The sequence below is a fragment of the Carassius carassius genome, chromosome 37 (genome assembly GCF_963082965.1).
Source record: "Carassius carassius chromosome 37, fCarCar2.1, whole genome shotgun sequence".
NCBI classification, from domain to species: domain Eukaryota; kingdom Metazoa; phylum Chordata; class Actinopteri; order Cypriniformes; family Cyprinidae; genus Carassius; species Carassius carassius.
The window spans coordinates 7266009-7290023 of record NC_081791.1 but is presented as its reverse complement, the minus strand read 5'-3'; the positions used below and the strand labels follow the sequence as shown (position 1 = coordinate 7290023).

At 36.9% G+C, this 24015-nt stretch overlaps 1 protein-coding gene across 5 annotated transcripts in view; it reads left to right on the top strand.

Annotated features, from left to right (window-relative positions):
- Positions 1 to 24015, top strand: part of LOC132117903 (ankyrin repeat and SAM domain-containing protein 1A-like) — a 121637-nt gene that overhangs the window by 8351 nt on the left and 89271 nt on the right. For 4 of the 5 annotated variants that reach the window (XM_059527255.1, XM_059527257.1, XM_059527253.1 and 1 more), the window contains exons 2-4: positions 17609 to 17689; positions 17765 to 17921; positions 21502 to 21564. In XM_059527255.1, the coding sequence (XP_059383238.1) occupies positions 17609 to 17689; positions 17765 to 17921; positions 21502 to 21564 (301 nt within the window). The remainder of the gene's footprint in view (positions 1 to 17608; positions 17690 to 17764; positions 17922 to 21501; positions 21565 to 24015) is intronic. The other variant, XM_059527258.1, reaches the window with a different exon arrangement.

Genomic DNA, 24015 nt, shown 5'->3' with positions numbered 1-24015 from the left:
CCAAGGAACGATCTGTATCACTTCCTGTTTCCATTTTATACACTAGTTAGCTATATTTTGTGTCAAATCTGGTTGAATATATCCAGCCTAGATGAGGTCTACTTGCATGCAGTTCTACAGGCGTCATTAAAAGCTTGGCTAGTTTTGTAATCGTGGTTCAGTAGTTAGCATGTCGTACTTTGATGGATATGTTTTTTCTCATTTAAGTAAAGAAAAAATCCCTCTTCATCAAAGTAACTGATTAATCAAATAAATATACAACAGCATAATCAGTTATCAAAACAATCATTAGCTGCAGCCATTTAGAAAACAAGGGCGTGCACAAACAAAAAAAAATGGAAAAAAAAATGGTTAAAAACAGTTTATCTCTGAGTGAAATTCTACTGACCTGGTTAGGACGGATCTCAACAACCGTGTCATTGCCCTCAAAATGAACCTCTTTTGACTGGATTAAACTCATGTGGTGGACATTTAACCATTTCTCTCTCTTCTCTGTGGGTCCTTGTCAAGAGGGGGCAGCTCTACGTTTTAACTTGTATTCCTAATTCTAGCACCTGTTTTGCAAGGTCAGGAGTGAATTATGAATGACTTCTACAGCCTTGTAAGCGGTCTATGGAGGCAGCATTTTAAGTAATCAGATGTTCTCCCAAAGGCTTTTCCAAAGGTATTTTAATGTTTAGAGTCCTTCTACAATGTATATATTCATATAAAATAGTTTTTTAATGCGGTCGCCTTGGTGTAGCAATGTTAATCTGCTTTTGAAGATCTTCTTTGTCAAAATGGCTAAAAAAAATATTATTATTATTAATGGAGAAGACATTCTCTTCAATCTTAATCCTTTCAAAATGGCAAACAAATAAATATTTGACAGTAAGATGTACTTAAGAAAAGTATCACTAAATACTCTTAAATTTGGACTGTTTTACCCAATAATTGTGCTGTTATTAAAGCATTGCTGCGAAGCAGTATTTATAATAGTAATGTAAGCATATAAATGTAAAGAATGATAAACCAGTTGAAATTTGTCAACCAGTAATTTTATTTTTATTTGTTTATTTTTATTAACCTGTTAACTGTCACTCACATTTTTGAACATAGTCGTGGCCAAAATTTTTGAGAATTACATAAATATTGGAAATTGGAAAAGTTGCTGCTTAAGTTTTTATAATAGTAGGGCTGGGACAACGCGTCGAGGTCATCGATGACGTCGACGCAAAAAATACGTTGACGCAAAATATGCGCATCGATTCGTCGACTTGTTTTTATTTCTCTAAAAAACGTTTGCAAAACGTTTACCTTATGTGCGCTGAATATACGCGATGGCCGGATCAACATTCTGTCCAACGTTATATAACCAATCCAGGGGTTTTTCTGCATTGATCTTTTTTTTTGGCGGGTGTCAAAGCCTTATTTGATCGGTGAGTGATGTAGAATAGAATGACTGTGCTGCGCCAGACAGGGCGCGTACGAGAGAGAGCCCTGGCTGTGCGCGCGCACTCACAGTCTTCAAACAACACGAGCGCTTCTTGCTCTCTCTCTCCCTTGTGCATATTAATCAAAATCATTAAACACGATAGGAAAAGAAACACCAAAGTTTCACGCGCGCTCACGCACTAACAGTCTTCAAACTACACGAGCGCTTCTTGCTCTCTCTCTCCCTTGTGCATATTAATCAAAATCATTAAACACGATAGGAAAAGAAACACCAAAGTTTCACGCGCGCTCGCGCACTCACAGTCTTCAAACTACACGAGCGCTTTCTTGCTCCCTCCCTCCCTCGTGCATATTAACCAAAATCATTAGACACGATAGAAAAAGGCCAGAACGCCAAAGTTTCACGTGGAGCATTCGGAGATTTTTTTTTTCCTCCATGACAGGCTGCTTGCTCCCACTGTTCATTTTTTTTTTTTTTTTTTTTTTTTTTTGGAAAAGCACTCTGTATTAGCTTAAAGCCCTAAAGGTTACATTGGTTACTGTATTCTTTCAGTTACTCTAAACAAGTATTTTGGGTGACCTTTTTTATTGAATGCTAGACATCAAGTTGTTGTTATTTTCATCTGAAAGAAGAACTTTTTTTCAGTAAGCTAGGCCCTATGTGTTCAGTAAGCTTGTTTCAGTAAGCTATGTGTTTTCAAGGCTTCAAGGTTTTATTGAATGCTATCTCTATACAAGTGCAAAGTAATGCATTCTTAGTCAGTCTTTTATTTTGTAATTTTAAGAGCAATAAACATATATTGCAATGTTAAGGAGTTCATGTTTTTTTCATTCAGATATGTAAATCAACATGTAAAAATTGTTAGGAGTTAATTAATGGGGAGATAATCGAAATCGAATCGGTCTGAAAAATTAATCGTTAGATTAATCGATGCATCGAAAAAATTATCGCTAGATTAATCGTTTAAAAAATAATCGTTTATCACAGCTCTATATAATAGCAATATGCATATACTCCAGAATGTTATGAAGAGTGATCAGATGAATTGCATAGTCCTTCTTTGCCATGAAAATTAACTTAATCCCAAAAAAACCTTTCCACTGCATTTCATTGCTGTCATTAAAGGACCTGCTGAGATCATTTCAGTAATCGTCTTGTTAACTTAGGTGAGAATGTTGACGAGCACAAGGCTGGAGATCATTATGTCAGGCTGATTAGGTTAGAATGGCAGACTTGACATGTTAAAAGGAGGGTGATGCTTGAAATCATTGTTCTTCCATTGTTAACCATGGTGACCTGCAAAGAAACGCGTGCAGCCATCATTGCGTTGCATAAAAATGGCTTCACAGGCAAGGATATTGTGGCTACTAAGATTGCACCTAAATCAACAATTTATAGGATCATCAAGAACTTCAAGGAAAGAGGTTCAATTCTTGTAAAGAAGGCTTCAGGGCGTCCAAGAAAGTCCAGCAAGCTCCAGGATCGTCTCCTAAAGAGGATTCAGCTGCGGGATCGGAGTGCCACCAGTGCAGAGCTTGCTCAGGAATGGCAGCAGGCAGGTGTGAGCGCATGTGCACGCACAGTGAGGCCAAGACTTTTGGAAGATGGCCTGGTGTCAAGAAGGGCAGCAAAGAAGCCACTTCTCTCCAAAAAAACATCAGGGACAGATTGATCTTCTGCAGAAAGTAGTGAATGGACTGCTGAGGACTGGGGCATATTCTCCGATGAAGCCCCTTTCTGATTGTTTGGGGCATCTGGAAAAAGGCTTGTCCGGAGAAGAAAAGGTGAGCGCTACCATCAGTCCTGTGTCATGCCAACAGTAAAGCATCCTGACACCATTCATGTGTGGGGTTGCTTCTCATCCAAGGGAGTGGGCTCACTCACAATTCTGCCCAAAAACACAGCCATGAATAAAGAATGGTACCAAAACACCCTCCAACAGCAACTTCTTCCAACAATCCAACAACAGTTTGGTGAAGAACAATGCATTTTCCAGCATGATGGAGCACCGTGCCATAAGGCAAAAGTGATAACTAAGTGGCTCGGGGACCAGAATGTTGAAATTTTGGGTCAATGGCCTGGAAACTCCCCAGATCTTAATCCCATTGAGAACTTGTGGTCAATCCTCAAGAGGCGGGTGGACAAACAAAAACCCACTAATTCTGACAAACTCCAAGAAGTGATTATGAAAGAATGGGTTGCTATCAGTCAGGATTTGGCCCAGAAGTTGATTGAGAGCATGCCCAGTCGAATTGCAGAGGTCCTGAAAAAGAAGGGCCAACACTGCAAATACTGACTCTTTGCATAAATGTCATGTAATTGTCGATAAAAGCCTTTGAAACGAATGAAGTGCTTGTAATTATATTTCAGTACATCACAGAAACAACTGAAACAAAGATCTAAAAGCAGTTTAGCAGCAAACTTTTTGAAAACTAATATTTATGTAAAAAACTGGGCCACGACTGTAGACTTGAAAGTGCATGATCCAAACCTAAATGTTTATAATTCATGACTGAAAACATTTTGTAACATGATTTTGATGTACCATTTTCATGGTAATGCAATGTTTGAATTTTAAATGGGTTTCAAAGGATGAATTTTGAGATTTTATGTTTTCAAATGATATATAATTTCTGATGATTTCTAAAATGTGATAGAGAAAAAGGCAACAAAGAAGACTTTTTTTTTGACAAAGGTCAGAGCTCCTGTTATGATGTAGGTTTTTGGAGTGCACTCTTGCCATAAATTAATATATTACTTTTCCTACATAATTTTCAACAAAAAAGATTGGTAAAATATCTATTTAGGAGTCTTAGATCTTTCCAGCGATTTATATAGTTTGTCATGATTAGATTATGATTTAATTGTAATATAGTGAAGTAAATGTAGATGTTCCACCGAGCGGATGGGTGACAGTTAACGGGTTTTAAATTCAAACAATAAATACAATGTTCTCACTGTTTAATGATTTGTGACAGATCAGTGTAGGGCCTCAGTTCAAGTGGAGGTGAACCAATCTTTTCATACTAGTATAAGCATGAAATAAACATGAATGAACATCAGAAAGTATTTTATTTAAGCCACAAAGATGTCAATAATGCACACCATTTTTTTTTTACGCAAGAAACGTAGCAAGGACATTGTTAAAATAGTCCATGTGACTTTAGGGGTCTAACCCTAATAACAGATAAATCCAGCAACTATCTGTGCTGATTATTGGCAAAACCTCTAAAGATCGTTGACCTCAAAAGATGGGTTTTTGCTGTGACAAAAGGTATTTTGAATTCTAATGGCATCTCAAATATTGATATTGTGACAACCTTTCAGGCAGAACTGAAACATGATATACAGCATATAATGAAATAAACACTCTTATATGTTAAGATTATGTTCATATCGCCCACGCCTTATACCATGCTTTATTTTACATTGGTCACACATATTAATATTGTTGTGCATTTTTATCACGGTGTGTCTGTTCAAATATGTATTAAAGCATCAGGATAAGATCAGTAGGAAGTGCTCTGTGTTGATTGTCAGTCATGAACCAGAATGCACTGGGATTGACTTGGAGAATCCTTCAATTTAAATCTTTTGACCTCATTTGTCTCCACACGCGCACACACACGGCTTGCTGGAATGTGGTTTATCAGGAACTGAACATTAAAATTAGAGCTTGTTATTGTCTGTTCCTGTAACTGTCGTAATTTATTACTAAATCACCTTACTGTGTTTGAACTGAATTTAGGAGATCTTTATCCTGTTGAGTTTGGAGTGCAATGACTGGTAACATATTACTCAAGAATTTGAGGTGGTTATTGCAGGATGTTCTCCAAACCTCAGAGTTCAGCAATTGTTTTTTTTTTTTTTTGTTTTTTTTTTTTACAACTAATGGGCTATGAGGAATCTGACACCATTAGGATGGCATTCCAGGAACTCAACTGGATGTGAAGATCGTCTTTTTCTTTCTAGGAGTGCAAAAACAGAACGGCCATTTCTCAAAACAAAAAAACAGAACGTTTGGTAACTCACAAAAACTTTTACTTTTATGTTCTGACAGATAACAAATCTGAAACCCAGCAGGCTAATTTTGAGTAAAGTGCTGACACACTAGTTAATAAGAAGTCATGGAAGTCTTACTCAGTGCATGAGTTATGTTCCCTTTTTTGGTTTCAGTATAAACACAAATGGGGTCTCTTGAGCTAAGGGAATGAACATTGCCTTCCATTAGCTTCCCCTGTGTTTTGTTGATCTGGCCCTCCTCAATTTACCTCCTCAACGGTCTTTGTGTGTATTCTTGTTGTTGGTGGAGGATGTTAGCTTATGCTAATATCAAACTCATCAAATTCTAATCGAGTATATTCCTATCAGTACAACTCTTCAAAGTCAGTAAGAAGTGTTTTTAAAAGAAGTTTCTTAAGCCTCATACATACACAATCGCGCACACTTATCGCCAACGTTTTTTGATGCATCTTTGTGTTCATACCCAAGCTATTTTTGCTAGTGATGAGCCGAGTGAACGTGCAAATTCACTCCCTGATATTACATGGTGCTTAATGAAATACAGAAATACAGCTTAATGAAATGCCCACGTTGTTCACCTCGAATCCTGTGTGATCTGCAATTCCTCTCCATAACAACTCCCTCTTATTGAGATTTTGGTAGTTGCTGTCGTGTTTGCCATAAAGCCCTTTGTGTTCAGACACCAATGAGACCAGCAGTTGTACATTCATCTTGCCTCGATGCATATTTTTGGTCTACTTACTTCCTCTTCGTCGTTTGGTATCAAGTGTGCTGGGCCAGACCGTTTTGTGCTTGAGCGCCACCAAGCAGTGTTTTACTGTAACTTAAGCAGCTCCAGGCATGTGAACAAAAGCGGCAATCTCATTGTTCCTCCAGTCCAACACGGCACATCACATCAAAAAAATGAGCCCAAGGCAAGGGTTGTTGTTTTTCTTTTTTTTTTCTGTTTTTTCGGCTCACGTTTTGTGTGTCGGTGTGCACAATCACATTTGTGCCCTTTTTGTTTAGTCACGAGGCGTTTAATGTTGGCAATAAATCAAGTGCGATATTTGTCCCAGTGTGAACGAGCCTTTATGCTCACGAATGCTGTTTAATTAAACAAAAATACAATTTTGAATAAGAAAGTAATTGTTTTCTACTGTAATCATTTTTAAAATGTTATTTATTCCTATGATCAAAGTTGAATTTTTTAGCATTATTACTCGTTTTCAATGTCACATGACTCTTCAGAAATCATTCTTATATGCTGATTTGGTGCTCAAGAAACCTTTTGGATTTATTATCAATGTTGAAATACTTATGAGGTTCTGTTTCATTTGTGATGCTGCTTATGTAGGTAGTAGACAGCAATGGAGCTTAGGTTTTGGGACAAACGTTACATTTTTCCCCCCTTATTCTGTATAAAATCATGATTAGTCATTGAAAACCGATTTTCACATCTTTCCCACTCATTATTTGGGCGAATTTGGCAGAATTCTGAAAGTATTCAAACATGGGGAACTTTTTTATTTGGACAAAGAAGAGTAAGCCGCTGTAATGTCCTTTTTGGACACCAGTTAGTCTTGTCTAGACATTTTGATTACTTGTTCTAATTTAGTAGAACCTGAGTTGCTTTATTTTTCGTTAGTGTCTGCAGAACGTCACAGTTTGGGAAAATGCATTTCTTCTTTAAATGTAACATGTTTAACTCAGGTTTGTATCTTCAAGATGACACTTTCTCTGTCCTCTCACGGATGTTGTGGTTTCATGTTTCAGAAACAATGTTCTTGTGGTTTTATAAAAAGACGTTGATATTTTCTGAAATAAATGTCATATTTGGTTCCTTTAAGAGAGCGCTTTTGTCTCTTGCCTTTCATACCTTTGATTTGTTGCACACTGAATGGTGTCAGTGCTTGAGTGAAGACTACGAGATCAACCCGAGTTTGTGTGTTACACTTTGTTCAAGTCTCTCAGCACTGCAAGACGAAACCTGGTCTAGCTGCAGCCAAACTGGAACAGAAGTGTTCTATTTCCAGAGGAGAGAAGTGGGTCGTTTCCTTCTCCAAAAATGATGTCCATCATACTCTCACCTGTGGTCAGTCTAAAATAAAGAACTTATGTTATTATTTGAGGGTTACCCTTACAAAATCTATTTTATAGTTGAGAGGGGCTCATTCAAGTCATGACCAAGACCAGAATAGGGTCTAATCCAAAGCAAGACCGAGTCCATAAGGGCAAGACCATGAGAATTTAAACTGGTCTCTAGTATAACTGGTTTTGGTTAAAAGTTTTTGAACTACTATACTTAGTAGGAGGTAGTCTGAGGTCTCTTCACTGAATCTGGTGTGGGTTTTCCAAGAAGATACCAGTGTGGTATCTGAATTGGCTTTTTTGACACCTGTCTGGAATTAACATTGTCAGTCCATGTGCTTTCTGCTTGGTATGAGTGCTAGTAAAAGTGTCCCTAGTGAAACTCACAATGACTCGTCAGTGCTTCTGGTACTTTCATTATTACTGGACTTGTGTTTGCAGGCCTGCCCCAGATTGTCAGTTCATTCATTTAATCCACCGGACTAGTTTGAACTAGTGCCTACTAAAATTTTCCTGCTTGTTGTGAAAATTTGCTACAGAATTACACCTGGTGATGTTGGTCATCTTTTTGCAAATCACTTTTTGTGTTCGGTTTTCAGTAAGAGTTTTGGTGTTAAATGGCATGAAGTTGCAATTACATTAGTTTTGACAGAATCAAAATGTCAAATTATTAGAGGTTCAATGAATTCCTAAACTCATCATTGTGATCATAATGTTACAGATCAGGTCATATTTCATATCAGCAAAATTACAAATCTAACTTTGCTTTGCATTTCTGACTTGCACAACACTTTAAATTCAAATTTGATACCACAGCAAAAACTACCAGCCTAACTACTAAAATGAATTGTTTGTGCGCGGTCTGAAATGTGGCTCTCTGTGTGTGCACTTTGAGTGTTTTTTAACACAGTTTGACATTATCTGATTTGTTCTGCTCTGTGTGAAGAACTGATTGAAAATGACAGAGCTACAGTGTGTCTGTGTTGACACAGGAGCGTGATGCCCATCCCCGAAACATGTGTTGAATCTCCACATCACCCATGTTCAGTGTAGACCGCTATGTTTATCACCCACAGTAAAAAAACAAACAAAAAAATGACTCCAACTTTTGAACACTAGTGTGTGTAGAAATGTCATTGAAATGTATTACTCAAAATGTTTGGAAATTCTACAACACCTTTAACTTAAGAAGCAGTGCTGTCATCTTAACCCATCCCATCTCACCATGCTCCAAGCCTATTAAACCAATGCTCTTCAGTATATATCTGATCTTCACACTGTGGTGATCCAGGCTGCCTGTATGGCACAGGGAGTGGATGAAGGGAATTCTGATTAGCTCGTGCCAGTGATGCATCTGGTTCAGTACACCTAATTAAACTCCAATGGCCTGGCAGTGGGCACCGTGTATCAGGCTCCTCTTGGCATTGTGCCGTGGGATACAGCTAATCCCCAGCAGAGTGTCCAGCACCCAATAATTGGCTCAAGAAGATATCCGTGACTGCGTTAGACATGTCCTCACCTGTTCCCTGTCTTTTATCTGCTAGCTATTAGATCACATTGGGTGGATGTAGTGGAATATACATCATCAGGCAAGCAAGTTTTCATTGACCAATGAGAATTTTAGAGAGGCGGTCCAAGTATGCTTTTGGATTTTCACTGTTTTCTCATTTATTCCACTCCTTTAAACCAGATCATATCTAAGGCTTTCTTTACCATGCAAGTAGCATCAGATGTGTATTTTCTCCTTGCTATTTTTGTTTCCTCATTGCTTTAAGTGATACCAAATTACAGCAAACTTTTTTTTTTTTTTAATGTTCCATAAAATACCCCCTCTGGGAAATTAGGGATTAGCTCTTCTATTTACCGCCAAGATCTTAAACCTGGTCCTATACACGGACTACTGCTCCTCCACCACCATTCCCTTAACGGAGCGCTGTGAAAAAATCTCACTTTCTTTATCCTCTATTTCGCTTGTGTTGTGTTCAGTTCATCTGTGCAGAAATATAAGAGGATGAAGATGATCCTCTAGTGCTGGTGACTCATGCCCTTGACTTGAGGCTTGTTATGAGGGTTTATTAAGGTCTTCCAGACTGGTCTAGTGTTTGATGTCTTGTATCTCAGAGTTAGAAGTCGGTTTCTTTGAATCACTGAAACATTCTGAATCACTGATTCATTTAAGGTCACTGTAACATTTGACCTTTTTGTACCAGAATATTCTTTTGTCTTTTCATCACAATTTTTTTTACCTTATGTAAGTTATAGAGTTGTATTGCTATTAGTTATATTACATTTAATTTTTGGTTGTATTTGTTCAATGCTTTCAGCCTAATTGAGATCCTTGTTGTGCCAGATGCTATAAATATAATTTATCATAATTAAATACAGAGGTTATTTCTGGTCCTCGAATCTGAGCAGCGTTCCAAGAGTGCTGACAGTAAAAGAGGGCATTTATACTGACTCTTTATGAGTGAGTCACTGAATCATCCAAGTGACTAAGTGAAAAAAATGCTTATTCATTCAGAAACTAAACCGATGACTGTCTTTCACCATTTCATTGAATCAGTCACTTAACAGTTTCGTTCAAAAACACTGATTCATTCAGAAAGTAAACTCTACAGAATCACCCCTTATAAAATCCTTCACTATTCTTTACAATAATTCACTATTATACTTCACTTGAAGGAGTGAATGAAAATGAGTGAGAGAATAGTTTTGCATAGTTTGTTCTGTCTGTGTAAGAGTCATTTGACAATATGAGCTCCAGTATAGCTAATTAAACTTTATCTTAACTCTATTAATCTTAAAAACAGTCATGGAAACTTGTAAAATTTGCACTTAAACAATTTGTTATTAAATTAAAAACTGCACATGTATGATTACACTATTCAGCATTATTTTAATAATGCATTTTAGTAGTTCTTTTGTTATTGAGTTGTACACTGTTATAGCAGTGCATTATGGGATTGAATGATAATGTCCACTATGGTTTCGGACACCACTACAAATGGCTGCTCCCTCAAATGCACTATAATATAATGCTATAGAGCAGTGGTTCCCAAACTTTTCCATTCCACGACCCACCTAGACAAGTGTAATCTATTTCATGACCCACCACAATATTTGAGGAAAAAAAAGGTTGATATTACTTTAAGCCTAATCTTACTTAAAAGTTTGATGACAGAAATGAAGTATTTAAGAAAAAAAAACTTTTTATTTTAGAGTAGGCCTACACCTGAAAAAATCACTATTAATATTTAAGTTTTAATTTTTGTTTACAGACTTTAGAATATGTAGTGTCCATAAAAACGTTAAACAGGCTCACTCCAGTGAACTGTAATCTGCGCTGCTGTGTTTTGTTGCAGAAAATGCATTCACGATCCTTCCGTGTGTGTCGGTGAGAACGGAGCACAATCCAACACTTTTTTTAGAAAAAGCATAAGAAGCAAAGCAGAACTATCTAAAACTGTTTGGAGATTAAAATAATTGTGAAATAGGTAAAAAATAATAATAAACATGTGTCTCGTTTTAAATAAACAAAAAAAAAAAAAACTGGATGACATTAAGTTCAGGCAGAAATTTATTTTAGCAATGGTTAAATTAATGTTCAGCAATATCTTCAAAAGATTTCTGAACTTTGGCAAATTTTTCTCTAAAAAGAGATGATACGTCAAGGAGTATTGCATTATTTTTTTGTGCATTTTGTTATGTGGAAATGTTTAAATCTTGTAGTGTTACAATTAACCCTGCGTTTGTGCACTGCTCACCCTGTACATGTGAAATGCTTTTTACAAACCGTTTCCCGAACGAAAAAAGTGCACAGAGCTCAAACGGACGATAGAAATGAATGAACATGGCCTACCTGAAACCGTTTTCGTAACATTTGTTTTCTGGTGTATGCAATCTCATGCGGAATATAGTGTATTGAAGTGAGCAAGTTTTTCTCTTTTAATAATGCGGACCGATTGAACCTTTTAATGACATTGCTCTGAGACCTTCACTGTTATTACAACTCGTGCGCGCCCGCGCTTCAAAACACGCAAAGCACGCGGACTTAATTGCAATTCGAAAATCACACTAAGGATATTGCAGTCCTTATTAATGTTGGTGGGCTATATCATTGTGACGAGTGGGTTCCCGGTTCCCGCCTCCTCCTTCCCGTGATTGAGAAGTTTTTAATGTGTTAGACTGGTGCCGAAGCCTGGGAGGAAGGAGGGACGCGCTGCCGAAGATCCCTCGGCACTGAGGTGAATCCGCAGTGCCATCGAGTAGGGCGAAGGAGGATGCTCGAGGCGGTGGGCTGGAGTGAGTTGCCGGGGAGACGGACGCTCCTCTTTTGTATCCTTCCGATCTCCTCCGTGGTTCTCGAGACTGGTGAGTCGAGCAGGTGTCGCTCAATTCCAATCACTCCACCGGCCTCGCACCGTTCCCACTCGTCACTTTCGTGCAGCCCTAGACTGAACTGTGTGTGTGTGTGTCATTGAAACGCAAATTTAGCTGCAGCCAAGTGACTTTGTGCGACCCACCTTGTTCCATTCTGTGACCCACAAGTGGGTCGCGACCCACAGTTTGAAAACCCCTGCTATAGAGTGATTTCAGACACCGCTTGTGTGTTGGAGATGTTGGAGAAACTAGGCTTCTTTAAATTCTGAGGAAAGTTGCTTGACAAGCTGCAGTTTTAAACTCTCTTCTCAGAACTGAAACCGTCATACGTGGTTTTCCCACATGCAGAGCTTTTTTCTGTAATGGCTTAAATGTTGACATTATGAGAGCTGTTATATAAGATGCCTCTCTCTCTCTCTCTCTCTGTGTGTTCATTATTTTAATCCGAGTCCTGAATGGATGTGCTTCAGTGGGGCTGAAGCTGGCTGTGGGCAGAGCTCTGGGCGTTTGTGCCAGCTCAAGCCAGCTCTCCTTCGACGTCGCTCGGTCTCCTGATGTATTCTGATGAGCTGATCTTTTCACACAGATGTCTGTGCAGGGAAAGAAGGGGTTCATTCGCATCATGAAGTGTAGTCTTCTGGGTTGTTGAAGGGGGACGGCAATGCTTACTGGCCATCGATCTGTATTTTGCATTATTTTTGTTAACATCTTTAGAATTGTCCAACATGTTTGCTTTCATAATTTTTTATTTTGGTAGCTTAATCCCTTCAGCGTTTCCCACCGTTTCCAAAGTGTCCTAGAACCACTCCAAGAATTCAATTTTGCTGCACAGCATGCTGGGTAGACATCTCTCTTTCTCCCTCCTCAGTCTAGTGTGGGAGAAGCTTTGTTGTTGAAGCAGAGCATCAGAGCTGCTTATTTTTACGTGCCATTTTGTGGACTTGAAACGATTATGGGGTTTGTACTGTTTGTGGGGTAGAGAATGGTCTTCACGGGGTCCATCCATTCACCAGCCAGACCCTTTCTGCTCTCCAGTTGCCATGGTGCTAAAACCACACTTGTGGGCCGGAGAGACCCGTTCTGGTGGGACGATGTTTCTCTCGCTTTCATTATGATCATGTGCTCTATTGTGAGGGGAAGCTGTAACAACTCTAAGACCAAGTTAAAATTGAGATTTTATAGAATAATGTTCAAGTTCAAATGATTTTATTTTATATATTAGTTTAGTTTTGAACTGACAATGGACTCAATCGTTTTTATGTTCTGTATTCCATACAGTGTAAGGAAACTGTGTTCTACAGGTGATAATGTATATTATATTATTATTGCCTGTGGTAGACTCTTAGTATGATAGAAATATGATTTTTCACATGACATTTGGCTGGAGCAAGGTTTATTGAAGTTTTTAGTGGAAGTACACATGCAGTCAGAGAGTGCCCCAGAGCTTGTGATGTGATGACTTCATCAGCTGGTGATTGGCTCTTTTATTCAGAAGGCGGGACTTCCATTACTACCTGTTTCTCCCATTCATAACAATACGAGTCAACTGTCTTCAGAAGTATGACCTTTTAGCATATATCAAACACTCAGTACAAAAATCTCTACAAGTTATTGTGTAATGCCGTTTGTTGCATTTATTTTTTATTTTTTTATCCTCTCTGCCGCAAGCGTTGGCTGGCAGTTTGTCTCAGGGGTTTGCCCTTTTTTGCAATGGTAATGCAATCATTTTGCCTGCTTGTTTTCAGAGAAGTGAAATACTTCCCAACATGGGTAATGTATCATTCACACCGTGTTTGTTATATGGCTCTTGTTTTGCAGTTTTGTGTTTCTATAGGATGTTAATAATACTACCTTATGAATTCAGCCTGACTATCATGAGAAACCAGAGCAGACTTTTATAAACCACACTGGTCTGTTACTTCCTATCTGATCATGACACACAGCTGTTCATTAGCTGTTCTGTTCATTAAACAGCTGTGCTGCTCAATATTTGAATGGAAACAGGGATATTTTATGAATCAAAAATAGAAGGTTAGGGACATCTTTTATTTGAAATGTTTTTGTAATATTATAAAAACATTTTATCAATTTAATATAGTTTTTTTTGTTGTTGTTCTCATCTTCATTATCATTTGACCAAACGAGTTCTGGCTGAATGCAGGTCAGAGGATGTTGGATGATTAGGTCTTCTTTTGTGAAGATTAAACCGAGAGAGGTGGAGCCTGCAGCACAGTTTGAGAGCCTCTCTGCCACCTGCTTCTCTTTTCCTCTTCCTTTGTGTCTTCATTTGTGCTGCTTTGTCTTGCCAGCGAGCGAGTGCATGCAGCACATCACGTGATCGCTCTGCTCAAGCAGGGCCTCTTCTCCTCACAGCTCCTGTGTCCTACACAGCCAGAGAGATGACTCCAGTCTCTATCAGTGAGGTCCAGACCAGGAGTTGGTCCTTTTTAGTTCAGTTTTTGGTTCAGCAGTGCTGAGGGAATTGTGGATGGTCATGTTGAAATTAGATTAGTTTGAATGTGGCTGAAATAAAAAATAGCCCTCTGAGTGAATGTAAGTGGCTTTCCATCTTCAGGTGCAAGTGATACAGGGGCTGGATCAGTGGATCATAACCGTACAATCTGTCCTGAATGTTCAGGGGAATTTGAATACCTTGAATAATGCATTCAAAATCTGATCCGTAACTTCCCATTAATTAGAGAGTGTGCAAACATTTCAAATGATCGAAGTTACCAAGATACAGTATTATGCATGTACTCCTTTTTAATATTATTTTATTATTTAATAAAAAAGAAATTCAAAATTGAACATGAACTACTAAAAACTATAAACAAAAACTGTCAAGTTATTACTACTTATAATCCCTTTTAATATTTATTCATTTATTTATTTTTATAAAAAAAAACAAAAAAACGTTAAATTGTACATGAACTGTTAATAAAAAGTTTCATGCAAGTAAAAAAAATAAAAAAAGCAAAAACAAAAACTTCAAGTATTCATGAGAAAGATATTATATTTGATATCATTATAAAATTCAGAACAAATATGATCTGAGAATTAGCTCACAATTAAATAAAAAAAATTACATTAGAATTCAATTCTTTTGAGCTTAAAACTTTGACACCTTCATGGTCATTTTCTAACAAAGCAATATCAAACCATATCAGAATGACTCTGCAATGTTTAAAAAAAAAACAAATCATTTTGCTTGCATATATCTTCAGTTTTGGATGGAAAAGATGGGAAAGAGACTAAATATGTTCGAAAAATTAAATTGATTTTTTTTTTTTTTAATAGAGCAAAAACAGATAAAAAAAATTATAAAGCCTCAGCTAATACCTAGTTTAAAATAAACACATTTTGTTTTATTTATTTGTTTATTTTACTACTATTAATAATACAAATATTAGAATGCATATTTTAAGTCTTATTATAAATATTATTACAACTTAAAATAATAGTTTTCTATTTGAATATACTTAATTTATTCCTGTGATGCAAAGCTGAATTTTCAGCATCATTACTCCAGCCTTCAGTGTAACATGTAACATCAGTCTATCACATGATCATTTAGAAATCATTCTAATATTATGATTTATTATGAGTGTTGGAAACAGTTCTGCTGTCTAATATATTTGATGAATAAAAGGTTACAAATAACTGCATTTATTCAAAATAAAAAATAAAAAAATTCCAATAATATATTTTCTTTACTATCACTTTTTATCAATTTAACACATCCTTGCTGAATAAAAGTATTGATTTTATTTAAAAAAAAATAATTACTGACTCCAAATTACTGACCAGTAGTGTATATTATTACAAAATATTTATATTTTAAAAACATAGCTTCTTTTTTTTTTACTTTTTATTCATCTAAGTATCCTAAAAAAGTATCACATGTTCTGAAGAAATATTAAGCAGCAGAACTGTTTCCAACTTTGATAATGAATCATCATATTAGAATGATTTAGGATCATGTGATAATGATCCTAAAAATTCAGCTTTGCATCACAGAAATAAATTATAATTTAAAGCATAATGAATGTAAAAACAATTATTTTAAATTGTAATAATATATCACAATATTACATTTATTTCTGTATTTTTGATCAAATAAATGCAGGCTTGATGAGCAGAAGAAACTTCTTTCAAAAACATTAAAAATAGTAATGTTTCCAAACTTTTGGTCTGTACTGTGTGTGTGTGTGTGTGTGTGTGTGTGTGTGTGTGTGTGTGTGTGTGTGTGTGTATATATAATATTATTATTATTTTATAATATTATTATTATTATTTTATATTATTGTATAGTCTTTACAGTATTTTATGTATATTATCTGGATTTGAAAAGAATCTGTATTCCTCCTCCATGGACTGCCACAATCCACACCCTGTGCTCCAGTAAAAAGGAAATGTTATCAGTGCTGATTTAGATCCGAAACACCCAGCTTCACCTGCACCTCATTAAGTCATCAGAAGAACTGATTCACCTCACGTATGACTCACAGAGTTATGAAAGTATGTTGTGTTGACCAGTGGATTCATCTAGAGCAGATCGCCTAAGGATGACGCAGTGATGTTCGTTCCCATGGCCTATAAAACATTACACCAGCATTCAATGTCCAAACTCTCACAAGGTTAACAAGGGACCGCACCACAATCCAGGCTCTTCTGAGCAGCCTTAAGTTGACATTTCTGTCTGTGTAAAGCAGTTAACAGACTCGCTTCAATAATGGATGAATCGGAGGATTCACATTTTTCTGTCATTTCAGTTCTCAATGCTGAATCTTTTACCGAGCCATATTCAAGTTTTCTTTTTTCTTCTATACAAGTATGATTATTTACATTAAGTAGCTGACAAATGGACATTCTCTTCGGCAAATAATTTTATCATTCTTAATCTGTAATCATGATGAAAGGAAGTCATGGAAAATGATTGGTCAAAAATGGTAGGGAACCAGTTTTAAATGAATCAAATGACAGATGAATGAAACTCAGTGGCTCTGAACTTTTGATTCCAAAGCCACACATTTCCCACAACAACATTAAGCAGTCCCAGGGCTTATTAGTTGTTTAATTTATTGAATAAGATTTTTTTATTATTATTATTATTATTTTAATCAACAATTACAATGACTTGGCATAACTAGAAAAAATTAACATTCATATGTGCACAAAATAGACATGAAATTGAAATGCACATGGAGTTGCTTCATTTATATGACTTTGCCAGGTGTAAAAATCACACATCTATAACTATAATCATTATCATAATTATTGAGAAAAAAAAAAAAACAATTGAGTGAGAAAATTATGAAATATTTTTTTTTCGCTCAATACACTGTTGGTCAAAAGATTGGAATATGGATTCTCGGGAATATAGGACCTATTTCTTTTAATGTTTTTGTAAAGTGTGTTTTGCTCACCAGGGCTGTATTTATGATCACAAATACAGTAAAAGCAGTACAATTGTGAAATATTGTTACAATTTTAAATAACTGTTTTCTATTTGAATTTATCTTAAAATGTAATCTATTTCTGTGATGCAAAGCTGAATTTTCAGCATCGTTACTCGAGTCTCCAGGGTCACATGATCCCGATCATTCTTATTTTCTGATATTATATGAAAAACTGCATTGTTGACATTAGCAGGCAACATTACTTTTTTTGTAATATGTGTCTGCTCTTATTTTTTGACAGCATCTGGAGGGGCCCAAATGTGAACTGTGTGGACAGCACTGGATACACACCTCTACACCACGCTGCTTTAAATGGACACAGGTGAGTTTCCTGTTGACCTTCGACCCCATGGATTCATTTCCATGAGATGTTGATGCATCCCTCTCTCTTTCTCAGTGAGGTGGTGGAAGCACTTCTGAGGAACGAGGCTCTGACGAACATCGCTGATAACAAGGGCTGTTACCCTCTGCACCTGGCGGCGTGGAAGGGGGACCAGCGAATCGTCAAACTCCTCATCCACCAGGGTCCATCTCACCCCAAACTAAACGAACAGGTCTGAGCACCAACACAGAGCAGCGTTCTGATGATATTCATCTTTATTCTGTGCTATGACTAGTAGTAAAGAGGAAGACATGATTATCAAACTGAATAAATACTGCCTGTAGCCGTTAAATTGTGCTGGAAATGGACACATTTTTTGTTGACTCTGTGAATTCAGTAGTTTCAAGCTAAGACTTTATTTTGACACGACTCAGGAATAGCTGCAGTTTATCTGAAAGACTGTCACTTCCTCTTGCAGCTTCTTCACATTGCTCTCATTTACACTTTGAGTGTGTGTGTGTGTAAAGATAAAGCTAAACATGAGTTCAGTGACATCTCACCCTTAATACAAGTCTAAAAAAGATTTGAAACCCACCCAAACGTGTTATGAGTAAAAATAGTAACTTATTTATTTTTTTTAGGTGTGAAGATGAAGATGAGAGTATGATCTTTTTACTTTGCATCCGCTAAAGTTTGAATCAATACAATGTCAGTGAACTTTAGGACACTATACAGTAGTTGCAGATTAACCGCATTCAAGTGCAGAATCAATAACTACCAATATCTGAAGATAAACACTGCCGTTCCTATTGAGTGCAAGTCCCAATGCAAATTTGTATTTTGTTTTTGGTTGAGTTGATGATTTGACATCACATGCTAAATTTACTGTACAGTTCATGTGATAGTATAGTGTAGAGCACTGTTAAAAATTGTTTATAGTACTCTCATGCATATTGTTTTTATACATTTCAATTTGATTTCAATAGTATGGCAAGAAAAAACCCCTACTATGAAATCAATGGCTACCAGCAACTGTTTGGTTTCATTTAAAAGTATTTCTGAAGGGGTTTTGGTTTTCATTGTGCTGGAGAGACTCAATGGTTTTCATGTAGGTAAGCACTCATTTGAATATATGAGCAGTGACTGCACTAATGCCATATTTACATGTTCATTCAATTTACATCGAGAGTACACACATAGCATACGTTATATTTCATATGTCCTGTTCTAGCTGCTGGCTTTACCAGAAACTAAGGTCAATTGATTCCAGGGACACAACAGAAGAAACGTCCTTTTTATTTATTTATGTATTGAGTAATCAACTTTGAATAATATCGTGCATGCTAAAATAAGTTCCTCTATCTTGTAAGTTGTCATAACTCAAAAAGATGGTGAGCAGTTGTTATATATTTATTTATTGGGCCAACACATTATCTTTTTGGAATAATGTGTTGCAGAATTATAAGATGTTCTCAAGTCCTACTTAAAGGGTTAGTTCACCCAAAAATGAAAATTATGTCATTAATGACTCACCCTCATGTCGTTCCAAACCCGTGAGACCTCTGTCTATCTTCAGAACACAGTTTAAGATATTTTAGATTTAGTCCGAGAGCTCTCAGTCCCTCCATTGAAGCTGTGTGTACGGTCTACTGTCCATGTCCAGAAAGGTAAGAAAAACATCTTCAAAGTAGTCCATGTGACATCAGAGGGTCGGTTAGAATTTGTTAAAGCATCGAAAATACATTTTGGTCAAAAACTAGCAAAAAATACGACTTTATTCAGCACTGTCTTCTCTTCCGTGTCTGTTGTGAGAGAGTTTAAAACAAAGCAGTTTGTGATATCAGGTTCGCGAACGAATCACTCGTTGTAACCGGATCTTTTTGAACAAGTTCACCAAATCGAACTGAACGTTTTAAACTGTTCGCGTCTCCAATACGCATTAATCCACAAATGACTTAAGCTGTTAACTTTTTTAATGTGGCTGACACTTCCTCTGAGTTCAAACCACAGACTGTATAAAAACATGGACGTGGTGTCCGTGACGTCACCCGTAGACTCCTGAAGTGTGTTTTTGAAGCCTAAAGTGTGTAGAGTGGGCCGTTGCCATCTTGGCAGCACGTCACCGCGCGACTCTCCCGGACAATCAAAAATGGGCAAAAAGGCGGGAGCTACTTGCTGAAGCCACGGCCACCTAGCACGACGGCAGTGTCAGCAGCGGCAATCCACCTGTCACTCAAGTGGCCACGCCCTTAATTATGTTGAACTTTAAGTCTTAATATAATTTAAACGGATGAGTTATAAAATTTTTTACCCCCCTCACAGTTGTCATGAAGGGCAAAATTCACCAGTAGTTCTTTCGGACAGGCATGAACGACATGAGTTATTAATGACATGATTTTGATTTTTGGGTGAACTAACCCTTTAAGTGGGTAAGAAAAGCACAACTAAAATCCCCAAAATTTTATTTAATGCATTTAATGTAAATTTATACAGTAATTTGTATATTTAAATTTTATTTAATTGCAGTTGACCTACAATTAAGTTTCCAAAAACATTATTCATTTCAAAAACTAAAATTAGCCCATGAGTTACCCTCAAGCCATCCTAGGTGTACATGACTTTTCTTACATCCTAGCAAGAGGTTATGGTGTATAAATATGGATATTATTTGTACACAAATGCCTTCAGAATGCCTTTATTAAGCCCTCAGAGCCGTTTGAAGCACTTTTTTATGATGGATAAGTACACTTTTTTTGGCCTTCAAAATCTCAACAACCATTCACTACCATTATAAAGATTGTAAGAGCCAGGGCATTTATTTTAATATAACTCTGATTGTATTCGTCTTAAAGAAAAAGTCATGTACACCTAGAAGGTGAATAAATCATGGAGTAATTTTCATTTAATTATGTTTCTGTAGTAATTGTTCTTTTATTTAGCACAGGGCTACGTTAGTGCTATGCTAGTATTCCATGGCAAACATAGGCACTGGATGATGATCCGTATTTCCACCCGTACAAAGTTTCAATGATTATAGATTTAAACAAGTGTTAATGTACAGAGTATTTAGCTGTAGGAACTTTGAGAGATTCCCAGAGTAATGCTGAGGTTTATTGTCTCCGGATCAGCTTAGGAAAGAGTCTTCTGCTCTCACTGAAGCCGTTGGCTGTTTATTTCCAACACTGTGACATCCTTCAGCAAATGAAGCTGAATATTCATGTGCACCTGTATTGCCTGTTATTATACAGGGCTGTTTTTATTGTCTGAAACGTCCCCAGAGAGAAGAGCAGGACCGGTCTGTCTGCTAACTCTCTCGTTTTGCATAATGCGAAGAGGCTTTCATGCATTCATTATTCAGCAGTGATGCACACAGTATTATTCAGTAACATAACAATCACAGTCTTCATTTAACATCTCTGTTTTTGCTTGACTTATTATAGCACGAAATGAAACCGCAGCCAGAAATGATTTATTCTGAAATATTATTATTAATGATTTAATCTGAATTAATTTGATAGTTTTTGGGACTGGATTGGATTGATGGCATCATTTGTTTCATTTCATTCTTTTTTTTTCATTTCATAAGGTTGGTTTATTCTCCTTCGTTTGATTGGTCAAATTAATTTTCAAATGCTTTTTTCATATTGATTAATTACAGTGTCGTTCATGTGACGTTCATCATTGGACGGACTGTAAGCCAGCCTTTGGTTTCTTTTGCCTGTTTGATCATGTCATTCATTAACTGCGTGTGTGTGTGTGTGTGTGTGTGAGAGGCTGAACACGTCTCCTTCCTGTTCTCTCCCCTCTCCCAGAGCGCTCTAGACCACACTGAGTTCAAACGCTGTGGCCCATTTGACCCCTATATTAATGCCAAGGTGTGTACCCATGACCTCTGACCTGCACGCCTGGGTTTGTGTCGGGACGGTGTGTCGCTTCACTCTTTCTTTCCTCATGTTTGTGAATGATTGAATGATGGGTTATAGAAGCACACGCGCGCTGTGTGTGTGTTTATAAAGACGTCTGAGCGCTGACAGACTGCTGTGAGTCTCGCTGTAGTCTTGTTTGTGTGTGAGAGCAATTAAAGCAGTTAAAGGTTACATTTCTAAGAACATGTTTTAACTGTTTTTAAAAAAGGTTTTCCTTATTTTTGGCTCCTTATTTGATGTTGTTTTGTTTATAATTCCTTTATACATCAAGCAATTTTGTCCTGTTCTCTAGCCTTTTTTTGTCCCATTACTGTCAAATCTATTTTTTGACTGCCTTTACAGTTTATTATGATATAAGAGAAAACATTTGAGCATGGAGACCTTCAAAAGCAGCTGTATGTTGTGTGTTAATCTGAATGTTGTTCTTCATTCAGATACACAGAGAGGTTTCACAGAAGCGTTACACACGAGCGTTTGTGTGTCAGCCGGGTTACAGCTGAACTGACTGAAGTCCAAATGAATAATTCATGAGCAAACAGGAAGTGTGTGTCGCTCAGGGTGTTTAGTGATTGTTAAACCACACACACACACACACAGAGTCAAGAAGCTTCTCTGTGAGCCGTTGGCTTGCATCAGTGTCAGGAAGCGTGTGAGAGGTGAGATAGAGACGCAGCCGGAGAGAGCTGGAGAGTGTATTCAGGCCAACAGTGTCCTGCTGGATAACTGAGGACCCATCACACAACAGAGCAGGAGAAACCAGACCTGAGTGAGGAGGAGCCACCTTCTGCAGCTCTAGAATCATCATAATAATAATGAGCATACACTTATTGATTGATTACATTTCCATAGTCTGAAGAAAAACCATCAAGCAGGATTTCAATGTGTAGGATGTATTTGTGTGTTGTTGTTTATTATTATTAGCACTGCTGTCATGTTCATGTTAGTCATTAGTTTCTTTTGTCTGTAATTTAAATCAGATATCAGACGGCTGTAAGTTTGCATTATCTGTGTTGATTAAACCTGGAAGTGTGTGGTGTTTAGAGCGATCAGATTTATTTTCCTGTAATTGAATTCATGCTTTCTGCTACATTCACGTGGTCCGAAATACAGTGATAATGTGAAATTATTATAATTTAAAATAACTGTTTTCTATTGTAACGCATTGTAAAATGTAATTTATTCCTGTCATTAAAAGCTGAATTTTCAGCATCATTACTCCAGTATGGAAACCATAATACAATAATATATATTTCTTTGGATTATTTGATGAATAGAAAGTTTAAAAGAACAGCATTTGTTTTTTTAAACAACTTTTGTAACCGTGTAAAATGTCAGTTCATGCATCATTGCTGAATAAAAATATTACTCTTTTAAGACAAAAATGATCGCTATAGATTTTTAATCAGATCAATAATTGAAATATATCCGTCTGTGTGTAATGAATTAATATGACATACAAGTTTCACTGTTTGAATGGATTTAGTGAAATAAATCAACTTTTTGATGATATTCTAATTATATGACCAGCAACTGTACTAATACTTATTTTTATTATTATTATTATTATTTAGATGATGATGAATACACCATTTGCAATGCAATTGTTATTACTATTATAATGAAAGTTATAAGAATAAAAGATAAAACTTTAAAGTTTTTCATCTAATATGTATATTTTATTTCTGTTAACTAAAATGATTTTCATTTGGCAGTAACTACGCTGCAACAGACTAGATGTTTGGTCATATTAAGTAGATGGGAAGAAGACGGAGAAAAGAAAACAAACAACCATCTGACGGTGACTCAAAATATAGTTTTAAATGAAAACCTCTTTTATGTCATTTTCTCTTAATTAAGCTAGTCTTAGTATTTTAGAGGTAGTTCCTTCCTGGGCTCCTGAGTGCACGTGCACACGTGTTGTTTTTAAATGTCACACTTTCTGTCTGAAACGGTGAAGGCTCACTTCTGTCAGCGCTGGACGGGGATCAACATGAAAATGAATGTGTTGTGAAGCCGGTTTTATGTTGAAAGACGCTGGCGCTCTGTGGTGTCCAGTTCCTCTGCAGAGAAATGGAAAGTTGCTGACGCGCGGCTGGTTCTCTTGAGGAGAGCTGTGTGAGACGGATGTGTCTGAGCTGCATCAACCTCTCAGGATCTGTTTGTGTTGCTGCGATCAAGCTCACAGTCGCTCTAAAGGTGTGAGAGCCCATATTACAGGATCTGATTCTAGTGTGTGTGTGTTGTGGTTTTCCTTTTTCAGTCTGAAGAATAAAGGGCTTGCTGTGTTTTGGTTTTCTTTTCTGTTGGGGGAAAGAGCAGGTGTAGTTTTGTTCTCCTCTGTGTCCCATTGGCTCTTACTGTGACCTCTGTCTCTGTGTGTCTGTGTGTGTGTGTGTGTGT